The 20,418-nt window shown below is 42.6% G+C and overlaps 2 protein-coding genes across 5 annotated transcripts; both read right to left on the bottom strand.

The window, feature by feature from the left end:
* Positions 1–325: 325 nt before the first annotated feature.
* On the bottom strand, positions 326–2,185 carry LOC106571137 (complement C1q-like protein 2). Of its 2 annotated transcripts, none has more exons than XM_045695583.1 (3): positions 1,905–2,185; positions 1,608–1,739; positions 326–1,382 (listed from the first exon to the last, which is right to left on the bottom strand). In XM_045695583.1, exons 1-3 carry the CDS (start codon positions 2,104–2,106, stop codon positions 1,111–1,113), a joined length of 606 nt encoding a protein of 201 aa, XP_045551539.1. In that variant the 5' UTR covers positions 2,107–2,185; the 3' UTR covers positions 326–1,110. The 2 variants fall into 2 exon arrangements, with proteins under 2 accessions (XP_045551539.1, XP_013999325.2); XM_014143850.2 differs by having other exon boundaries at positions 1,899–2,180.
* A 2,494-nt stretch (positions 2,186–4,679) lies between these two features.
* Positions 4,680–18,698, bottom strand: LOC106571132 (uncharacterized). Of its 3 annotated transcripts, none has more exons than XM_045695579.1 (6): positions 18,476–18,698; positions 18,068–18,225; positions 17,785–17,892; positions 17,375–17,521; positions 16,884–17,036; positions 4,680–5,219 (listed from the first exon to the last, which is right to left on the bottom strand). In XM_045695579.1, exons 1-6 carry the CDS (start codon positions 18,492–18,494, stop codon positions 4,815–4,817), a joined length of 990 nt encoding a protein of 329 aa, XP_045551535.1. In that variant the 5' UTR covers positions 18,495–18,698; the 3' UTR covers positions 4,680–4,814. The 3 variants fall into 3 exon arrangements, with proteins under 3 accessions (XP_045551535.1, XP_045551537.1, XP_045551536.1); XM_045695581.1 differs by lacking the exon at positions 18,476–18,698 and adding an exon at positions 18,412–18,465; XM_045695580.1 differs by having other exon boundaries at positions 4,683–5,219; positions 16,884–17,033; positions 18,476–18,696.
* Between the last annotated feature and the right edge of the window lie 1,720 nt (positions 18,699–20,418).

The raw sequence follows: 20,418 nt of genomic DNA, 5'->3' as shown, positions 1-20,418 counted from the left end.
AATGTTTTAATACACATATGGAACGTTATGTATATTGCCTTGGTGGAGTCATTAATTGTTTCAATTTAATGTAATGCATGTGATGGTTTATCCTGATTCAATAACAGAAACCTATAATCATTTCATCTGAAGTTAATACCCTATTGTCATAATCCTAGATAGTTTACAATAGGAATTCTTATTGGAGATGTCCTTCTCACCTAACATCCCATGCTGCTGAGAAACTGAGTCATATTCGAGCCTGGTGAGAGGGTTACACAAGAAATACACGTGTTTCTCTATAACCAATGATTAAACAAATAAAACAACATTCTTGAGACATGGGTAGGTTGGATCCTTATATTTGCTTTATTTTCCAGAACAGAACAAAAAGCATTTTTTTAAATCAGGTTATGTGAACAAAACTGTTTTCTGTGAGGCTGCAGTATGCATGGTACATTCAGTTTCTGAGGCTCCTTGGTTACAAAAGCAGTAAAAAAAAAAGTTTAAAAAATCAACTAAACATATTGTCACGCCTGCTCCCGCTCTTCCCCCGAGCGCCAGGCTCCCCAGCACTTCACACTCCTGCCATCATCATTACTCACACCTGCCTTCCCCACGTCACGCGCATCAGCGATTACTGGACTCACCTAGACTCAATCACTTCTGTCATTACCTTCCCTATATCTGTCTGGTTCCCCGCTCTGTTCCCTGCTTCTGCATTGATTGTCATATGTCCATGTTTAACCGTGTGCTGACGCTGTCCTGTTACCTGTTTGTTCCTGATTAAGTGTTGACTCCCCGTACCTGCTTCTCATCGCTTGCGTCGGTCCTTACACATATGCTCTAGTACAGTGTGCTCAGGCAAACTGTAGTTAGTGCTGGATATGTTAGTGGGGGAATTCCTATGCATCTGTGACATCTGATAAACCAGTTACTGTATTGGTGATTAAGCATCTTTATAAATCATACATTTGTAAAACCTTCAGAATCCTGTTTGCATAAACGTTGGAGAAATGCACCTGCAGTATTTCCTGAAGGATGACGAACATCACGGTTTGATTATTGTACATACATTCCTACAAAACTTTACAATCATTATAGATACAACAAGCAAATGGTATGCTCTCCTCACATTGGAAAGAGCAGGACACCAGTGAATGTGCTCCTGTATCCATTGTCATAGATGCTGTTGTCACTCCAGAGGATAATGTTAACATGATCACCTTCATTTAACTGCAGTATTACACTATTTGACCCCATGCTGTCAACATTACCCTTTTCAATCACGGCAGCCATATTTTGGCCATTCTTCAACAGTGCCGCATTCACTTTTCCTGTAGTCCCAGAATTGCAAGTGAACGTGAAGTAGTAGACCCCTCTCACCGGTGCAGCAAAGACACCTGCAGTGCAGAGAGAGGAGATGCATGCAATAGATGCATTCATTTCAGCATCATACTCGTGATAAACATGAATTCCTTTTGGTTCAATTTATACAGAATAGTTGACTTGCATGTTTGATGTCCGAAGGTATATAAAAGTCACGGACAATCAAAGCCCTCAGAGCTCATATTACAATTCAAAATAAATTAAATTAGAAACAGTAATTATGCTGTAAAATAAACTACCTGTTCCAGAGTTGTAAGCTTGGCCAATGTTTGTGATAACATTTGTGAATATCAGGGTGGTGTCAATATTAAAGGGCCCTCTGTGTTGAGATGATGGGAAGAGTGATGCTGAGAAAGCCACCTTAGGTCTCTCTGTGAGGAAACAAGTGTAAATTATTTCAAGAACACACACACACAAACACCAAAACTGACTGAAATTAACTTTGGCTTTAGAAGTACCGGCCATTCGTGAAATTCACAATATTACAAAATGTAGCAAGAACATCATATCGTGCTCAGTCACTCACTCACCATTACCTGCCTTCTCCAGATTTTCCACTTTGGCAATAAGTTCTCTCAGCACAGTGTAGACGTCCGATTGGGAGCCGGTGGTGCCTGCCGCTTCACCGAGACTCTCCATCAGCTCTTTCATCCAGTCGCTTCCTACTTTGTCGTCAAAGTGTTGAGAGCTTTTGTTTCGAGTGTTTTTGGCCTGTGTCCCCACCCCCTGAGCAGCCATTGGACTCCTCACTGGTCATTACAAATATTTAACCATATTACGAGGAGGAAGTTAACCACAGGAAAAAAGTGTTTGTCCCTTCTCAAGTAAATAATTAATGGTTTTATCTGACAGATTGTAGATTAGATAGGCGACTGTGAACCAGATAAGATGTAAAACATTCTCAGATAATAAAAATAGGTTCCTCATCCTTGCATGACTCTTCCAAGGTTTAGATTGTTTACTCAAGGACTGATCAGTGAAAGACACTAAATGAAAATTGCCATGGTGCCCAGTCTCTTCCAACTTCTAGTATCTCCTTGGAGTGGACCCCAAGTGATGCAACTACCACTTCTTACTACATTTACTTAGCCAGGACGGTCCACTCAGTAACACTTGCCACTGTTCTCCCATTTAACCCTCATTTTTTAGCGATACCATGTTTATAGACATGCTGTTAGCATAGATTCTATCAGCATACAGTACACAACTAGGAGAAGCAACCAGAACAACGTCATGAGTCCCTAAGAGCATCGTGCCCCACTAGCAATGGTTTCGTTTGCACAGCAAGTGAAAAGATGCCAATACATACATGGATTCAGAGTAGGTCGACGAGGGCAAAGAGGATCAGGACACCTAGGTCTTTGCAATCAATTTTTAAATCATTGGGTGGGTTTTACGTAAGCCTGATAATATTGAGAGTGGACAGCGTTAGCAGCAGAGGCGTTTGTCCTCTTCAGGGCCCTAATCTCTGCAGGTGTCGAAGTGAAAACAAAATTACTTACAGGCATCATAATCCCAACGATGCCCGCAAACACAATACACACAAAGCCCCACACAAGCACACAGCTGCAGAGGAACTCCACCCCCACCAGCCAAGGTCTCAAGGGCTGTCCCTGCATGCCACTAGGGAACACTGAACCACAAAGGATTCAAAAAGGATGACGTGTGGCTATAGGGACCATACTTTCAGTGTTCTACATACCATGTGAGATTGGGACAACACAGAGCCCGGTTCAGTGATTGATGCCAATTTCTACAGATGTGAACAATTTACACTCACACTTGTGTCATGAAGACTAACCCAGAGAAGCCAAGTAGTTGTTTGATGTATATTTGTTAAGATGTTTGGGCCTATTCTAAGCATGGGGGTAAACAATAGCCAAAACAATTCAATGACACCCCAAAGTCAACATTGGCCAAAACAATTCAGAGGCAGGCTTATTCCATTTCCAAAAGACAAAGTCTCTTCAAGTTGTTAAGTGACTTTACACCTCATGAAGTACACCATGAAGTTATTAAAAGCCAGACAATGACCTGTCATAAAACAAATGGAATTGTGATTTAGAGACATTTGACCTTGATATAAAACATACCGACACTTTAGTCAATCATTTTGTAGTCCGCTTTCAACAGGCTTTTGGTTGAAGATTTAACACAAGGATTTGTCATCTTTACTACTCCCAAATATGGCGAGGCATTCCAACCCCATAGTAAAAATAGTCCCCCGCCAAACCATCCACACTGTATTGTCTGAGAACAAGCTTTTCTGGGAATTCATTTGCTTCCTCTCACCATTTAATTGCACGTCCTAATCTGTTGGTTTAATAACTACTCCAGATGCACACCGTGACTTGGGAAAGTTGTGAATAGCTTATGTAGGCTATTCTAAACTGTATTATGCACTTAGGTACTAGTCCCAATTGAATGTACTTATTAGGTTGCAATATACTGTATTTGCAGAGCTGGCAGACGGTCAGCCAAGTGGACATAGTGACAACGCAAAAAATCCCCCCCACTCGCTACGAGGGACAATGTTCAAGGTAGTTTGGTGTTCAAATAACTTAAATTGAAAAACATTAACCAGAGATAGCACATAAAGCAACTTGTCATTACAGTATCTGACAAATGTCTACACTACCCACCCACCCAGATCCATTAATGGTATAGTTCTCCCAATAACTTTGTTTCCTTACCCTGTAAGCAATCTATGGACAAGGTAAAACAGCAATCCATGCTTCGGTTTTTTCCCTGGGGATGTGTGAAAAATGCTAATATAGATACCATGACTTGGGATTTGTGTCAAACGCATCTAGTTACGCAGGCCCCTTTGATCTGGTCAAACGACATCAGAACAGCCACTATAATGAGGACCACTAAATTGCTTCCTCTATACAAATGAAAATGCCCCTTAAGAGGTTTCAATCAAAAATGGGTCACTGGCATATATAGTACCTAACATGACAGTCAGTAAACATCAGTTCTCCAGGTGAGTATTATTTTTGTCAAATGTTTAAAGAACCAAAAAGTGTATCAAATTGCACATCAGCTACGCAGACAAAAAAAATAACATTTACAACAGGGGAATTCAGGGAACACTTCATTACACAAACAGAACTGTGTCAGCGTACACACTAAGTTACGGTTTGGATACAAAACTCAGAGTAAAGACAACTTTTAGTCAAAGACCATGGCGGTCCATCTCCCCTGGGCATCATGCTAGAATAAGAAATTAGAGAAGTCAAGTACATTCAGACTGTTAACTTTATCTCTGTCAGAGAAAGTGTGAGGAAAGAGAAACAAAGCTTGTGGTTGCTCATTTTACAGATTGTTTATAAAGTACAGAAAATTGTAACATTAACAGTGAAAATATCAAGAAATAAAGTGCAATGCACAAATACAAACAGTGGTTAACTGAACAAGAAAATGAGAATTGTGTCATTGTCCAGCTAACGGGCCTTCTTACGCTGCTCCCTGCTGCTCTGTAGGTGAACTGCCAGGTCGTCCTGGTTGAGCAGTTCCATCTGCTCCTTGTTGCTCTGTAGGTGAACTGCCAGGTCGTCCTGGTCGAGTAGTTCCATCTGCTCCTTGTTGCTCTGTAGGTGAACTGCCAGGTCGTCCTGGTCGAGCAATTCCATCTGCTCCTTGTTGCTCTGTAGGTGAACTGCCAGGTCGTCCTGGTTGAGCAGTTCCATCTGCTCCTTGTTGCTCTGTAGGTGAACTGCCAGGTCGTCCTGGTGTTGGTCGAGCAGTTCCACAATCGAGTGGTTGCGTCTCTTCTTCCAGCGTAGGTACTCTCGCCTCTCTACGTCCGATGTGCTGCCACTGTGGTCTGTGCAGTAGTCTCCTGCATCCTGGGAGATGAAGAGAGATTACTTAGAAATAGGAGCCAGTTGAGGAACTCTGATGTTACGCTGTTATTTTGCTTCCAACGGTCTTGTGGCCTTTGTTAATAAGGTCAACAGCATCATGAACTTTACCAAGTACCAGTTTAGCCAAAAACCTGGTTGCCTCTGCCAGGAAGCTGACACTTGGCCGCAAGTGGCTCTACCAGCAAAACATCAAGCACACCAAAATATACAAAGAAATGGTTAAGACAAATCAACATTTTGCAATGGCTGTCTCAGTCTGCGGACTTGAACCCCATTGAAAACCTGTGGTTTGAATTGAGGAATTCCATAAGCGCAGACAAAGGATATCAAGGACCTGGAAAGCATCTGTGTGGAGGAATGATCTAAGATCACCCCCAATGTGTTCTGCAATTTCAAAACATTTTAGAAAAAGGCTCAGTCATTATCCTCACTTGTGGAGGGTGCTAGAGTATTGAAAACAGGGGTGCCAATCATTTTGACCCTCATCTTATTACTTGTTCAACAAAATCTGAGCAATTGTATCGGTCTAAAATATACTTTGATAATACATCTCAGCATTTGCATTACACAGTATTTTTTTTTTTTTAGCTCATCTTTGTCAAGAGTGCCAACAATTATGGACCTGACTATCAGTCAACAGCTAACTAGGTTTCCTCTTGACATTCAACTTTTAGCTACAAATCACAATATTTAAAATTGAAGGCAATGGAAGGACTAGTGAAGAATCTGCTTAGACTTGCTTTCTTTTTGGATAGCCAGCTAGCTAAGTTAACCGCGATAGCTAATATTAGCATGCTAGCTAACTGCTTCTAAAAACAGCCAGCAGACCAACTCTTACAAACAACAATTTGAAAAAGTAGTGACTGGCGAGAAAGCAAAATGCATATACAACTAAAACACCAGCTGTGGATTGGTTGGCTTGCTACATAGCGTGTGTGCAGTGTGCACTCCTGAGCCCATGTCTCTCCTAGGCTCCTTCTCCACCTGAGAATTTAAGTGGGGAAAAAAAAAAGAAAACTGCTGGACAAATCACCTACGGGCCTGTGTAAGCCAAAAGGGATGATGTCATGTTCCAAGCATAAAAAAATAAGTGAGATGGGTGTTACCATGTGTTTTATATCATTTCTAAAAACCTGTTTTCACTTTGTCATTATGGGGTATGTGTGTAGATTGCGGAGGATTTCAATTTATTTAATCCATTTCAGAATAAGGCTGTAACGTAACAAAATGTGGAAAAAGGGAAGGGGTCTGAATACTTTCCGAATGCACTGTATGCTTTGGCCACAACTGTAAATAAAAGGACAAGTCAACAACTATTTGGGTAAGAGCAAAAAAATTATTTCTCTGGACTGTTTAACTACTGGTGTGACTGTGGCGTTTGAGCTGGGGGGGGGGGGCACATACAGTGGTGAGGGACTGGTTGATTTCTGTGAAGGCACCAGAGCAGGTAAGCAGGGAAGTTGGGATAGGGTCTAGTGAGCAAGTGGTGAGCCTCATTGTCCTAACCAGCTTGTTACATCAGCTGCAGTAACTGTGGAGGAGAACCTTGACTCAGGGATCGAAGGAACTGGGTAGATCACCTACAGGGGCTGGAGAGGACAGGATGTTGTCGTTTCCAATATTGAAATTTGGAAGAAGCACAGGTATTGACGGCACCATTCTGAGGAGGCTGAGGTAGGTTGGAGAAGCTTGCTCACAGTAGAGAACAGCACCTGGGAGTTTGTATTTATTAGGGATCTAAGTCAGCAGCTACTCTTCCTGGGGTCCAGCAAAATTAAGGCAGTTATACATGTTAAAACATTACATTCACAGATTTCACAACATATTAAGTGTGCGCCTCTACCACATATCTTTAACACAAAATCCATGTCTACATGTGTGTATGGTGCGTTTGTATGCATGTGTCTGTGCTGCTTCACAGTCCCGCTGTTCCATAAGGTGTACTTTTGTATATCTACATTGTACTGTTGGCATGAGTTACTTGATGTGGTGGAATAGAGTTCCATGTAGTCATGGCTCTATGTAGTACTGTGCACCTCCCAGTCTGTTCTGGACTTGGGGACTGAAGAGACCTCTTGTGGCATGTCTTGTGGGGTATGCATGCATGCATGGCTGTCCGAGCTGTGTACCAGTAGTTCAAAACCGTCAGCTTGGTGCATTCAACATGTCAATACCGCTCACAAATACAAGAAGTGATGAAGTCAATCCCTCCTCCACTTTGAGCCAGAAGAGATTGACATGCATATTAATGTTAGCTCTGTGTTCACCACTGCCGTTGCTGATCAGTTGGGAGTAGTACAACACCCATTTGTAGTTTTGCTGATGTTGCTCAAACATCTGCAGTTTTCATATACTGTGTACAAAACATTAGGAACACCGTAATATTGAGTTGCACCCGCTTTTGTCCTATGAACAGCCTCAATTCGTCGAGGCATGGAGTGTACAATGTGTCAAAAGCATTCCACAGGGATGCTGGCCCATGTTGACTCCAATGCTTCCCACAGTTGTGTCAAGTTGGCTGGATGTCCATTCTTGTAACAAAGGAAACTGTTGAGCGTGAAAACGCCTTGAGGCATGGACTGTGTATGTGTGCCGTGCCTTTTGAACAGGGTATGGTAGTAGGTGCCAGGTGCACCGGTGTGTGTCAAGAACTGCAATGCTGCTGGATTTTTCCACACTCAGTTTCCCGTGTGTGTATCAAGAATGGTCCACCACCCAAAAGGACATCCAGCCAAATTGACAACTGTGGGAAGCATTTATTTACCTTTATTTAACCAGGTAGGCCAGTTGAGAACAAGTTCTCACTTACAACTGCGACCTGGCCAAGATAAAGCAAAGCAGTGCAACAAAAAAAAAACCAGTTACACACATGGGGTAAACAAACATACAGTCAATACAACAATAGAAAATCTGTATACAGTGTGTGCAAATGAAGTAAGGAGGACAGGCAATAAAATAGGCCATAGTGGCGAAGTAATTAATTTCAGCAATTAACACTGGAGTGAGATGTGCAAGTAGAAATACTGGTGTGCAAAAGAGCAGAAAAAATAAGGGGATGAGGTAGGTAGTTGGATGGGCTATTTACATATGGGCTGTGTACAGCGATCGGTGAGCTGCTCCGACAGCCAATGCTTGAAGTTAGCGAGGGAGTTATAAGTCTCCAACTTCAGTGATTTTTGTAATTCGTTCCTGTCATTGGCAGCAGAGAACTGGAAGGAAATGCAGCCAAAGGAGGTGTTGGCATTAGGGATGACCATTGAAATATACCTGCTGGAGCACGTGCTATGGGTGGATGTTGCTATGGTGACCAGTGAGCTGAGAAGGCGGAGCTTTACCTAGCATAGACTTATAGATGACCTGGAGCCAGTGGGTTTGGCAGCGAATATATAGCGAGGACCAGCCAACGAGAGCATACAGGTAGCAATGGTGGGTAGTATATGGGGCCTTGATGACGAAACGGATGGCAGGCTGATAGACTGCATCCAATTTGCTTAGTGGAGTGTGAGGCTATTTTGTAAATGACATCGCCGAAGTCAAGGATCGGCAGGATAGTCAGTTTTACAAGGGTATGTTTGGCAGCATGAGTGAAGGAGGCTTTTTTTTGCAAAATAGCAAGCCAATTCTAGATTTAATTTTGGATTGGAGATGTTTAATACGAGTCTGGAAGGAGAGTTTACAGTCTAGTCAGACACCTTCATATTTATAGTTGTCCACATATTCTAAGTCAGAACCGTCCAGAATGGTGCTAGGTGGGCGGGCAGCGATTGGTTGAAGAGCATGCACTTAGTTTTACTAGCATTTAAAAGCAGTTGGAGGACACGGAAGGAGTGTTGTATGACATTAAAGCTTGTTTGGAGGTTTGTTAGCACAGTGTCCAAAGAAGGGCCAGATGAATACAGAATGGTGTCGTCTGCATAGAGGTTGATTTAAAAAAAAAACAAAAAAAAACACACCTGCAGAAAGAGCGACGTCATTGATATATACAGAGAAGAGTCGGCCTAAGAATTGAACCCTGTGGCACCCCATAGACTGCCAAAAGTCCAGACAACAGGCCCTCCGATTTGACACACTGAACTCAGAAGTAGTTTGTGAACCAGGCGAGGCATTGGAGTCAACATGGGCCAGCCCTGTGGAACACTTGGCATCTTGTAGATTCCATGCCATAATGAATTGAGTCTGTTCCGAGGGCAAACCAGGGGTGCAACTCAACATTAGAAAGGTGTTCCTAATTTTTTGTAACATTCGTAACATGTATATTTCCACACCGAGTTTGGAATAATACTGTGACAATGATAATGCCCTTTTAGTGTAAGAGAGGTTTGACTTTCTGCCCGTTTTGGTGGGATGGAGTTTTGGCCTGTCTAGTCACCAGGCAGTAAATTATACTGAACAAAAATAGAAAAAAACTCAACATGTAAAGTGTTGGTCCCATGTTTCATGAGCTGAAATAAAAGATCCCAGAAATGTTCCATATGCACACATTTGTTAACATCCCTGTTAGTGATCATTTCTCATTTGCCAAGATAATCCATCCATCCAGCTGACAAGTGTGGCATATCAAGAAGCTGATTAACAGCATGATTACACAGGTGCACCTTGTGCTGGGGACAATAAAAGGTCACTACAAAATATGCAGTTGTGTCAACACAATGCCACAAATGTCTCAAGTTGAGGGAGTGTGCGCAATTGGCATGCTGACTGCAGGAATGTCCACCAGAGCTGTTGCCAGAAATTGTCCTGTTAATTTCTCTACCATAACCCACCTCTTAACGTCATTTTAGAGAATTTGGCAGTATATATCTATATTTAAAAAATGTCTTCATTGGACCTTTAAATAATTTACTAGGGTACTTTTGGAATTTCCCTGCGCCTTAAAGTTCAACCATACGTAAACTACCCTTGGGATCAATGAGCGTTTCACTTAGGGAGAAACTCTTGAAACACCAACACATCTCTATATTAAAATGGAAGATTTTTCCAGGTGTTCCATTTTCTAATCAAGGCTTCTTTCTTGGCAAGACCATTAGGTCTCTGAAGGCTCAGTTTACAGTGATCTACACGATGTGTGTTCTTTACGTGCTCCCTCTCCTTGCTCTGCTGACTGTGGGAAACTTGTGTAGGGATACACTCACCAGCAGACCAACATACAGTAAGTACAACTTATGGAGTGGGGCTAAGCCATGGTGGGGTACGTACATTTTTACAAAAAAAATTAAGTAAGATTCCCCCCCCCCCCCCCCCCCCATTTCCAATTCGTAAACTGAATCTACCGTCAAAATGCATTTGACGTTGACTTTTGTGCTGATAGGCAGAATACAGCGTCAGCCCTCAGGCACAATGCTCCACAGACAACTAAAACGATAAAGTATTAAAAGGAAATGACAGACCAGACGTCTGTCACGTGCTCAGTGTGAACCTGCTTTCATCTGTGAAGAGCACAGGGCGCCAGTGGCGAATTTGCCAATCTTGGTGTTCTCTGGCAAATGCCAAACGTCCTGCACGGTGTTGGGCTGTAAGCACACCCCCCACCTGTGGACGTCGGGCCCTCATACCACCCTCATGGAGTCTGTTTCTGACCGTTTGAGCAGACACATGCACATTTGTGGCCTGCTGGAGGTCATTTTGCAGGGCTCTGGCAGTGCTCCTCCTTGCACAAAGGCGGAGGTAGCGGTCCTGCTGCTGGGTTGTTGGCCTCCTCCACGTCTCCTGATGTACTGGCCTGTCTCCTGGTAGCGCCCCCATGCTCTGGACACTATGCTGACAGACACAGCAAACCTTCTTGCAACAGCTCGCATTGATGTGCCATCCTGGATGAGCTGCACTACCTGAGCCACTTGTGTGGGTTGTAGACTCCGTCTCATGCTACCACCAGAGTGAAAGCACCGGCAGCATTCAAGTGACCAAAACATCAGCCAGGAAGCATAGAAACTGAGAAGTGGTCTGTGGTCACCACCTGCAGAACCACTCCTTTATTGGGGGTGTCTTGCTAATTGCCTATAATTTCCACCTGTTGTCTATTCCATTTGCACAACAGCATGTGAATTTTGTCAGTGTTGCTTCCTAAGTGGACAGTTTGATTTCACAGAAGTGTGATTGACTTGGAGTTACATTGTGTTGTTTAAGTGTTCCCTTTATTTTTTTTGAGCAGTAATATATATATATATATATATATAATTATTCCCGGACCAAATTCCCGACACTCTGCGTCGACTGCGCTAGCGAGGCGTTGTGCGGGCTACCTGAACAGACTACGTTGGCGAGTGGATAAACTGCCTCTACCCTCCATTCTATTGGCGCACATGCAATTACTGGAGAAAAAAACTGCATGAGCTTCAATACAATATCGGAAGTATGAATACAATATCGCAAGTATGCGCTAGCTTCTGGGCAAACCAAGTTAACAGTTGATACAATGTTTCAAGTTCAGTTTTCCCCCCGTTCTGATTAGGCGATATTGATCTCTGGCTCCTTTAGTAATTTGTGCATCTTCAATTTTAAATCAGTGCTTAAACTATCTGACAAGCTCAGTAGCCTACATACAGTTGATTTTATTTAAACATGGGGTGTGTCACTATATGGAAGAAAAGAAGAAAAAAAAAAATCATCATGTTTCATGGACAGCCCTAATGTACACATTTACCTCGTACTCCTGCACATCGACTCGGTACTGGTACCCTGTGCATCTAGCCAAGTTACCGTTGTGTATTGATAACTTGTTCCTTGTGTTATTTTTGTATTATTTCTCTACATTGTTGGGAAGGGTCTGTAAGTAAGCATTTCACTATTAGTCTACACCGGTTTACCAAGCATGTGAAAAATTATATTTGAGGGGTTAGTAATTTGGCAACAAGGACAAATATATCCTCTGAGGCCAACCATAAAATCCCACACATAGCCTGGGTCGTGTTCATTGGGCATCAAATGGAAGAAAACTGACTGAAACTGGGAGGGACTACCAGGGCTTGCCCAATAAGGAATGCCTATTTTTGATTTATGTTGTAAAGCATTTTAAAATGTTCTCTTTTGCTAGCCTTAATGAACACAACCCTAGTCACGGACGATTAACTAGGACCGTAAGCACTGTGGTCTAAGACAGGGGTATTCAAGCCTCTCCTTGGGTATCCCGAGCCGTTCAACATATTTTAACTATGCCACAGCTAGCACACATGATTCAACTTGACTACTGTAATCAAGCCCTTGAATAGGACATTCAAGTGACCTAGTTAAGGGCTACAAAAAAAAAAGGGTCCCAGAGGACAGGTTTAAAAACCACTGGTCTAGGGCTCAGTGCCTGGGAGATAAGAGTTGGCGGCTGGGAAAGAGTAGATATTTCCAATTCTTATCCCTAAGGAAAGAGGGGTGGAGGGGATGTAACACAGGCAGGAAACAGCTGGTTAGTCTTCAGTAGGGCGTTCAGATAGAAACATAACGTAGAGCAGACAAGCCTTTGACATGTGGACAGAGGAATTGGTTTGGCTCTAGCTACAACATTCAGTTCTTTTCCCCCTGGGTGAACACTGCAGCCCTGATGTTTGGATAGCAAATCCCTTTCACTTCCCTCTTGTTACAGCTAAAAAGTGGTCATATTTCAGTTTAAAAAGGAGGACTTCAGGGAGAGAAAAGAAAACCAAAGAGAGCAGGGCTAGGGAGAAATCTGGAATGTGTCGAGATAAAAGCATGGAGGGAGAGAGATGAGAAATTTTGTTGCATGATGGGCTGCCCATCTCCTGAGATTTGGAGGGGGGTATTTTCCATTAGTGCTGGGGGACAGCATGAGGGACACTTAGGGCTGGGCGATATGGCCAGAATATCATATCACAACATTTAATAGTATGGCGGTATTTCATGTTTGTGAAGTTCTTAAATATTTTTTAAGAGTAGGGCAAGGACCCTAGGATGACATATGAAGTGGTTTTACTGGGTTCTCCACTCTGTTTTATACTCAACCAGACGAGAACAAAACTGACAGTGAATTAGTCCAATTTGTTGAACTTTTATTTATTTACTAAACATTCATACCAGTATGTGAATCCATACCGGTATATACACGATATTGCCCAGCCCTAGGGACAGTTGGCGGATTACCACTCTCGCTCCCAGGCCTCACCAGGCTCCCACAGCAACTAGTGCTTTCAATTTCCCTCTTCCTCCTGGGTCGCGGTGTGGGTGTGTGTGCGCAGTGTCCGTAGAGGCAGACAACGCCCCTGTTGCATAACCTGTAGAATAAAAAGGCAGACTTGGTGCCGTGCGCTTCCATGTGTGTGTCACACCTATCCCCTGGAAAAAGACTTCGATTGATCGTCACGACAGGGGTAGTGTCATTTGTTCCCAAGAAACACCAGAAGGCGTTTGTGCACATGCGAGCGTCAGTTAGTCACAATCCCCAGAGACTAGGGTGGCCCCGTCATACCCCATAATTCATCTCCATTAACAAGTCCCATTACTTTGTTTGTACAGATCCTCATGTTGAGAGCATAGCAGGAGGTATACAGTCTTGTGGCCTTAGAGCGTGCTTATGTTATGTTACTAGGCTGTGGGGGCAGAATGATGAATCAGGAATACAGACAAAACAGAATTCAAGAGATGTATTTAACTTAGTAGGGAATCAAATAAATGTACTTGCCCAAGTTTGTCATAAGACATGACAGAGATTCCTATCCCCCCACCAAAAAAAGTAATTGTGTACAACATCCTAAGTGGTGGTGGTACAAAACTGTTTTATTAAGACAGCAAGTTCGAGGTAGTTTCTCGAGCCAATGTTAACTAACACAACGACTGGAAGACTTGGCAGCAGGTACCTTAGCTGTTAGAAGCGTTGGGCCAGCAACCGAAAGGTCGCTGGTTTTGAATCCCCGAGCCGACAAGGTGGAAAAATCTGCCGTTCTGCCCTTGAGCAAGGCAGTATACCCCCAGCAACAACTGCTCCCTGGGAGCCGATGACATGGATGTCGATTAAGGAAGTCTCCCGCACCTCTTCGATTCAGAGGGGTTGGGTTAAATGCAGAAGACACATTTCAGTTGAATGCAATTAGTTGCGCAATTGACTAGGTATCCCCTTTCCCCTATGGGTAGTTACAGCATGTGGTGTGCAGTGTGGGAATTTGCTTGATGTCAGTATACAAAGCAACACACCAATGAGAAAGCTCAGCACCTACCAAATGAAAACAGTTGGCCTTCGCTACAGAATGATTTGCTGTCCATCAAAGCCTGGCCCCTCCCTACAATCAACCTGTGATCATAGGCCTCAAGCCTAACATGAGACATCTCCCATTGACATCAATGCATGATTTAGCCTACACGTGGGTTTGGAATTAAATGCGCATATCTCAAGTTCGGAGTCGGGCCTCACAAAGATTTGCCCAAACATCAGAAGGTGGTAGATGGCACCAGCAACCTACAGGGCTGTATAACCGAGAGGCTTGTTCAGAACAACCCAACAGACCACAACACATACCAGGACACTGTTGAATCCATAAGCTTTAGCCTATGGATTCAACAGTATGCAATACATAGAATCATTATAAGATTTCCATCGACAACACTCTGAACTTGGCATGATATAGGCCCATTATAGTAACAGGGTATGTACTATAAAATTAAAGTGAACACTGCTAGGCCTAGTGTGACATGTATGGTCTACGCACATTTATACCCGTGTATATCAGTCGGCAGATTATGGCCAGCAGTGAATTCTGCGTCATGTCTTGACCGGTGGGTGTAATCAGGCCTAATTGTTATCGCTCAGGAAACTGAGAGAGACTTCAGTCTCAGTGGGGGAGACATGTGACGTAGCAGCTTAGATTTTTGTTTTGTGGAGAGGGCTCCACAGCTGCCCAACAGAACAAGAGGCACTAGTTGTTGGTCCATTTGACATTTAATAGCTTCTGATCATGCACTTTAATAAGTGAAAAGTAGAATTCAAGAAATAAAATAAACTTCATTAAAAAGCTGCTACATGGGTAAATTAACATATGACTAAAACATGGGTCAATACATACAGTAGAAGAGCCCTGGCCAAATTCAAACAAACAAGTAGGAGAAACCTGCTCAGTGTACAACAGCACACTCAAGTGGACAAGATAGGAACCACAGTCCAGGAACCACAGCACAGTGTACCAATGTCAAAATATTGAAAAGACAGGACAACTTAAATTCATCACCGCCAGGATGATTCATTCATCCTTCCTATATTGCATCATATTAAAAGTGAACAATGTGCACCATCAAACACTAGGCCTACTGTGTTAATCAAGGCATAGTAAACAAGGACGACCATTCGACAACACATTTTGCAATAAGATTATGGCGGTAACATGCCTCCACAGGGATCTATTCAACTAGTCCAACAACAATCCCCATGGGGAATAAATAGTAACACCGCTGCAGTTGAATAGAGGTCAGATTGACATCCATCCCTGAGCTTCCATTCCAGCCCAATTCCACTGTCACAGCCAGTTACTCAAGTTTCTAAAAGTGGGGCATTTATGTACTGTGGCCTTGTCTGGGCCGTGCTCAAAAAGGACCAAAAAAAGGGTAGAAAATGCTTCAAAACAGTAAAATGGGGACGTACTGTGATCTTGTCCAATAAGAAACACTAGTTTCCCCATTGCAAAACAATTTGCCACACTGTGCCATAATAAACACCATCCTGATGTGTGGTGGAGCGTTTTCTGGCACAAAATGGCTGCCATGGCATCATCCAGGTGGGTACATCACATTAGCGGTGGATGAGGAGAGTATTCCCCATACAATGTTAAGTGCCAAGAGCACCACTAGCTGCCTATAAATCCAATATCAAGTTCAAATTCTCAACAGGACTACACACAACTGATGTACAGTGGGTTCCACAGTAGTGTATACTACTGCTGGCCCTATGATATAGCTGTAGGCCCTATAGTAGCTTCCCATATAGTACACTACATGGCAGAGCACTAGCTCCTACCAGTTAGCATGGGATAGCGTGCTATGCAGTTCGGCCTAGTGGATGACATGCTGCTTTCATTTCACTTGGCAGCCTACAGGGCACTGTGCTCTGCCTGTGAGTGGTTTCTCAGCATTCCATGGGGATCAAAGACAGCTGTTATAGAAACACGAGTAGAAAATGGTCACGAGTCTGAAATATCAGTTAATAGTGTAAACCTTTTCTTGCGTAACATTTCCCAAGGGGGAAAAGGAAGCTAGGTCTATTGGATTGGGACACGACCCATGAAGCTCAATGGCAGGCGGGTTCAAGAGGGATATGACGTCAATATATATATTTTTTATTGTCATATATACCAGAGATGCTGTGAAAAATCACTTCAGTTTGAGCGCTGCACTGAAAGCTGACGAACATGTTCATGTTTTAGCAGACAGGGCCGCATGAAAAGGTTTTACGTCGCATTCATCTACATTTCCAGAGACACATTAGAAGAAGCGCTAAGCTTCACAAACACTCAAAACGACAAACATTGACGTCAACCTCACATTAGTCAATAGACAGCCTCTTTTTCAAGGGTAATTTCCTACTCATGAGAGCGGGGATGGACCTTCCTTGTCAATATTTTATTGCCTGTATGTTTCTTGAGCAACACCAAAAATCACTCATTTAACGCTTAAACCCTTGTCAATGACAGCAGAGTCCATGTCATAGTGGACAGAACTTACCTCACCGTTGTCTATAGTGCAGATTATCAGCTGCCTTTCCTCCAAAATGTTTTTCTCCTCCCCACATCTCTTTTCCAGGCGGTCCTCCAACCTCCGTGATTTGGCCTGCCTTCTGCCTCCATTAGACCGTCTTGCCACCAAACGGGAGTCCTTCTCCATATGACACATAGGAGAGGGGATATTAGATGGTAAAAAGCATTATTAATTTTCAGAGGGAAAACTATGTCACCAGCAATGTCACCCCATCAACAGAGATTATGGGAAGAGCAATGTTGATACTGTAACTACAAGTTATCCCGTATTATTATCAGCAGGGGTGGGGGTGCGATCAACTGGATGAATCCAGGTCAACTTTGGGAATCTTTCAATCCATTTCAATTAATTTCATGACTCAGGTTACTGCTTTCTTATGTTTCCTTGCAGTCGAGTAGCAAGTGAGAAGTGCAATGTCTCCCCCAAGTGGGCTGCACAGGAAACACCTGGGTTGGCACCTGGTTCATTACGGTGATGGTGAGGCTCTCCCACTGGTCCGACACGTCAGTGGTAGGAGCTGAATAACTGGTTTTGACCAGTTTGGTGCTTTTGGGCAGCAGGGCTGCCCCCCTAAGCTCAGCCCTTCTCCTGTCCTCCTCAACTTCCTATGAAGAATGAGACATGTCATGTGACTTAGGTGAGGTGACTATATCTGAGGCCTCAATACAGCCAAAGACATGAGGAAAATGTAAAGGTAACCAATTCAGTGACCATTTGCATCCTGCTTTGTAGGTAACATGATGAAAGGCTTCAGTTTCAAATTCCTTAACTAAACCTTTTCAAAATAGTAGCATATCGATGTATAGGGTTTACCTTTGTATGATATCAGTTTCAGTCTGGGCGCTGCACTAGCTACTGATACACTTACATTGAACCGTTTCAGCAAAGCGTCATTTCGCCTCCTCATCTCCTCAATCCTCCTTTCCAGTTCCATGGCTGCATTGGCTGGGCCTACAACCTCTGTCTCTGCAGAACACTAGCAAGGGGAAAGCGATGGGTTTATTAACAAGTATAGCATCTTAGAAAAATGTACGTAAGGCAAAGCAATTTGAATGAGAGATACACCACCATCGGCCTTTAGTGCCATTCTCCTGAGCAGGTAACCTGGCGAGTTTGCTAGAACACCGGCAATAACTAAATCAAAGCCTTGCCTTCACAATGTCTTCTTCTGAAGATTCCTCAGATGATTCTGAAGAATCTAGTTCCAGTATAATGCTGCATTCAGGGTCGTGCATGACCACATTATCATTGTCATGGGGACTCTGGCATTGGCAAGACTCTTGCATCTGACCCGACCTGCGTCTGTCACCTGCAGACCATCAACAAGTTTGCAAAACATGGTGTAAAAGGTTGGATAATTGTGTGACTACAGGATTTCGTTTGAAACTGAAATATTGAGTAACTTAGTGTGCACCGCTAAATAGCTTACTAAAGCCAGTTTAGCCAACACAAGCAAGCATAGAACTAGGGTGTGAAATTGAATGAGTAAACTCACTATCTAGCCATAACTGTTTGTAGCAACTACATTACCTAACTACCTACATTTACTTGTAACTTACCTTCAATACTTTGGGCCATGGCGAATTTGTAAACAAAAACACTTTGGCGCGCGCACACTTTCTCCGCCTTTTTGCTAGCTACTAACCACCGATAGCAACGGGGGGCAGCATTTCCGTCAGAGCACCAGGTACAAACAAGCAACTACCAGTAATCAATTATCTAGTCAACATGGCCACCTGGCCAACAGGCTGCATTTAGACAGGCAGCCCAATTCTAATCTTTTTTCCCACTAATTGGTATTTTAGCCAATCAGATCAGTTCTCAATTTTTTTGTTGTTGATGCGATTGGCTAGATGGGATACAGTTTGTGAAAGGCCGCATTTACACAAGCAGCCTAATTCTGATCTTTTGCCCAATTATTGGCATTAGAGCTGATCTAATTGTTCAAAAGACCAATTAGTGGTAAAAAAAAGAAAAAAATGATCCAAATGTATCTGTCTGTGTAAACGCAGCCAAAGTTGCATGTTGGGGGAGAATTTGAGCATTTTTGCTAACCTTTCCTAACCTTAACCTAATTATCCTAACCCTCTGCGTAAGTTCTCCAACCTGCTACGAAAAGTCACTTTTGACCGTAGTTGTATACCACCTAGTCAAATCTAACATAGTAGGCCAAGCCTTCTCTAGCTACCTACCTGCATGGTGATAGATGAAATAAGTTTGCAAAACACCACACTTGGTTGGTGAGCATCTTTATTATCAATGTTGTTTATTTAATTTTTCATTTCATGCAATCAATTGCTGAATCATGACCATCAACTATTGTTTATCCTAAAAATGTCTCATATCGACAGTGTAGTTACAGCAAAACCACTCATCATATACAATTTACAATGCAATTGAACATGGCTCTATGGTTGCATTTACATAGGCAACCCAATTCTGATCTATGCCCAATTATTGGCAAAAGAGCTGATTTGATTGGTCAAGAGACCAATTATAGGGTGAAAAGATTTGGCGGCATGTGTAAATGCACCCTTTGTTTTCTGCCCTGTGTGTGGATTAGAGAACAAATCAGTGCTCCCTCCGATATATATATCTTGGATTGTTGTCAGGTGCAGACCATAGGAGCTAGTCCTAGTTTGGCTGTGTGTAGTTAAAGCAAAATCACTCATCATATTCGATTTGCAATGCAAATGAACATAGCTCTATGGCTGTGTTTACACAGGTGACCCAATTCTGGTCTTTTGCCCAATTATTGGCAAAAGATCTGATTTGTCAAAATATAAAATCTGAATTAGTCTTCCTGTGTAAACAGCCTTTGTATATTTTTCCTTCATGAAATATAAAATACTACAACCCTTGCAATCCTTACAATCTCTCCCAAGTGGGTTAACTCTATAAAAGCCTCACTTGAGGTGACATGAGTTACCAGATTGTATGCATACCAACACATTTTCGTACCCATTTTGCATTACTTTAACGGTTCTAAAAAGCAATAACAAATTTCAATTGCAGCAGTAAAAACACAGAAATTACGAATTACTTATACTTTTGTTTAACACCGGTTTGGTTTTCAAACTCATCTCACTCTAATATACTTATGAAAGAAAACCATTTTTCCCCCTCACAACCATGTTATTTTCTTCTTCCTCACAACCAAGGTACAGTTACTGTCTGAAGAAAAAAAAAGGATAATTTCAATTTGTTTTACCTTGCTTTTGATTGGATAGGGCCCTGAGTAGTAGATCATATACAGAAATTAGCTTGCTTGCTCATTAATAATTATTAATTTACCCCCTGAAGGGATGTCACTCCTGTTAAGGTTACTAAAATACAACCTCCATACAGATGTAGGATCTTAAATTTGACCTATATAGCAAAAATAATCCTGCAGCAAAAGTATTTGAACACAATGTTGCTTGATCTGTGGTAAGGCTATTAGCTGGCCAAAAGTGAAATGAAAATTCCATTACTGTTAATATAACCGTGTGTTAGTGTGGGT

The sequence above is a fragment of the Salmo salar genome, chromosome ssa15 (assembly GCF_905237065.1).
Source record: "Salmo salar chromosome ssa15, Ssal_v3.1, whole genome shotgun sequence".
NCBI lineage: Eukaryota > Metazoa > Chordata > Actinopteri > Salmoniformes > Salmonidae > Salmo > Salmo salar.
This window is presented reverse-complemented; position numbering and strand designations above follow the sequence as displayed.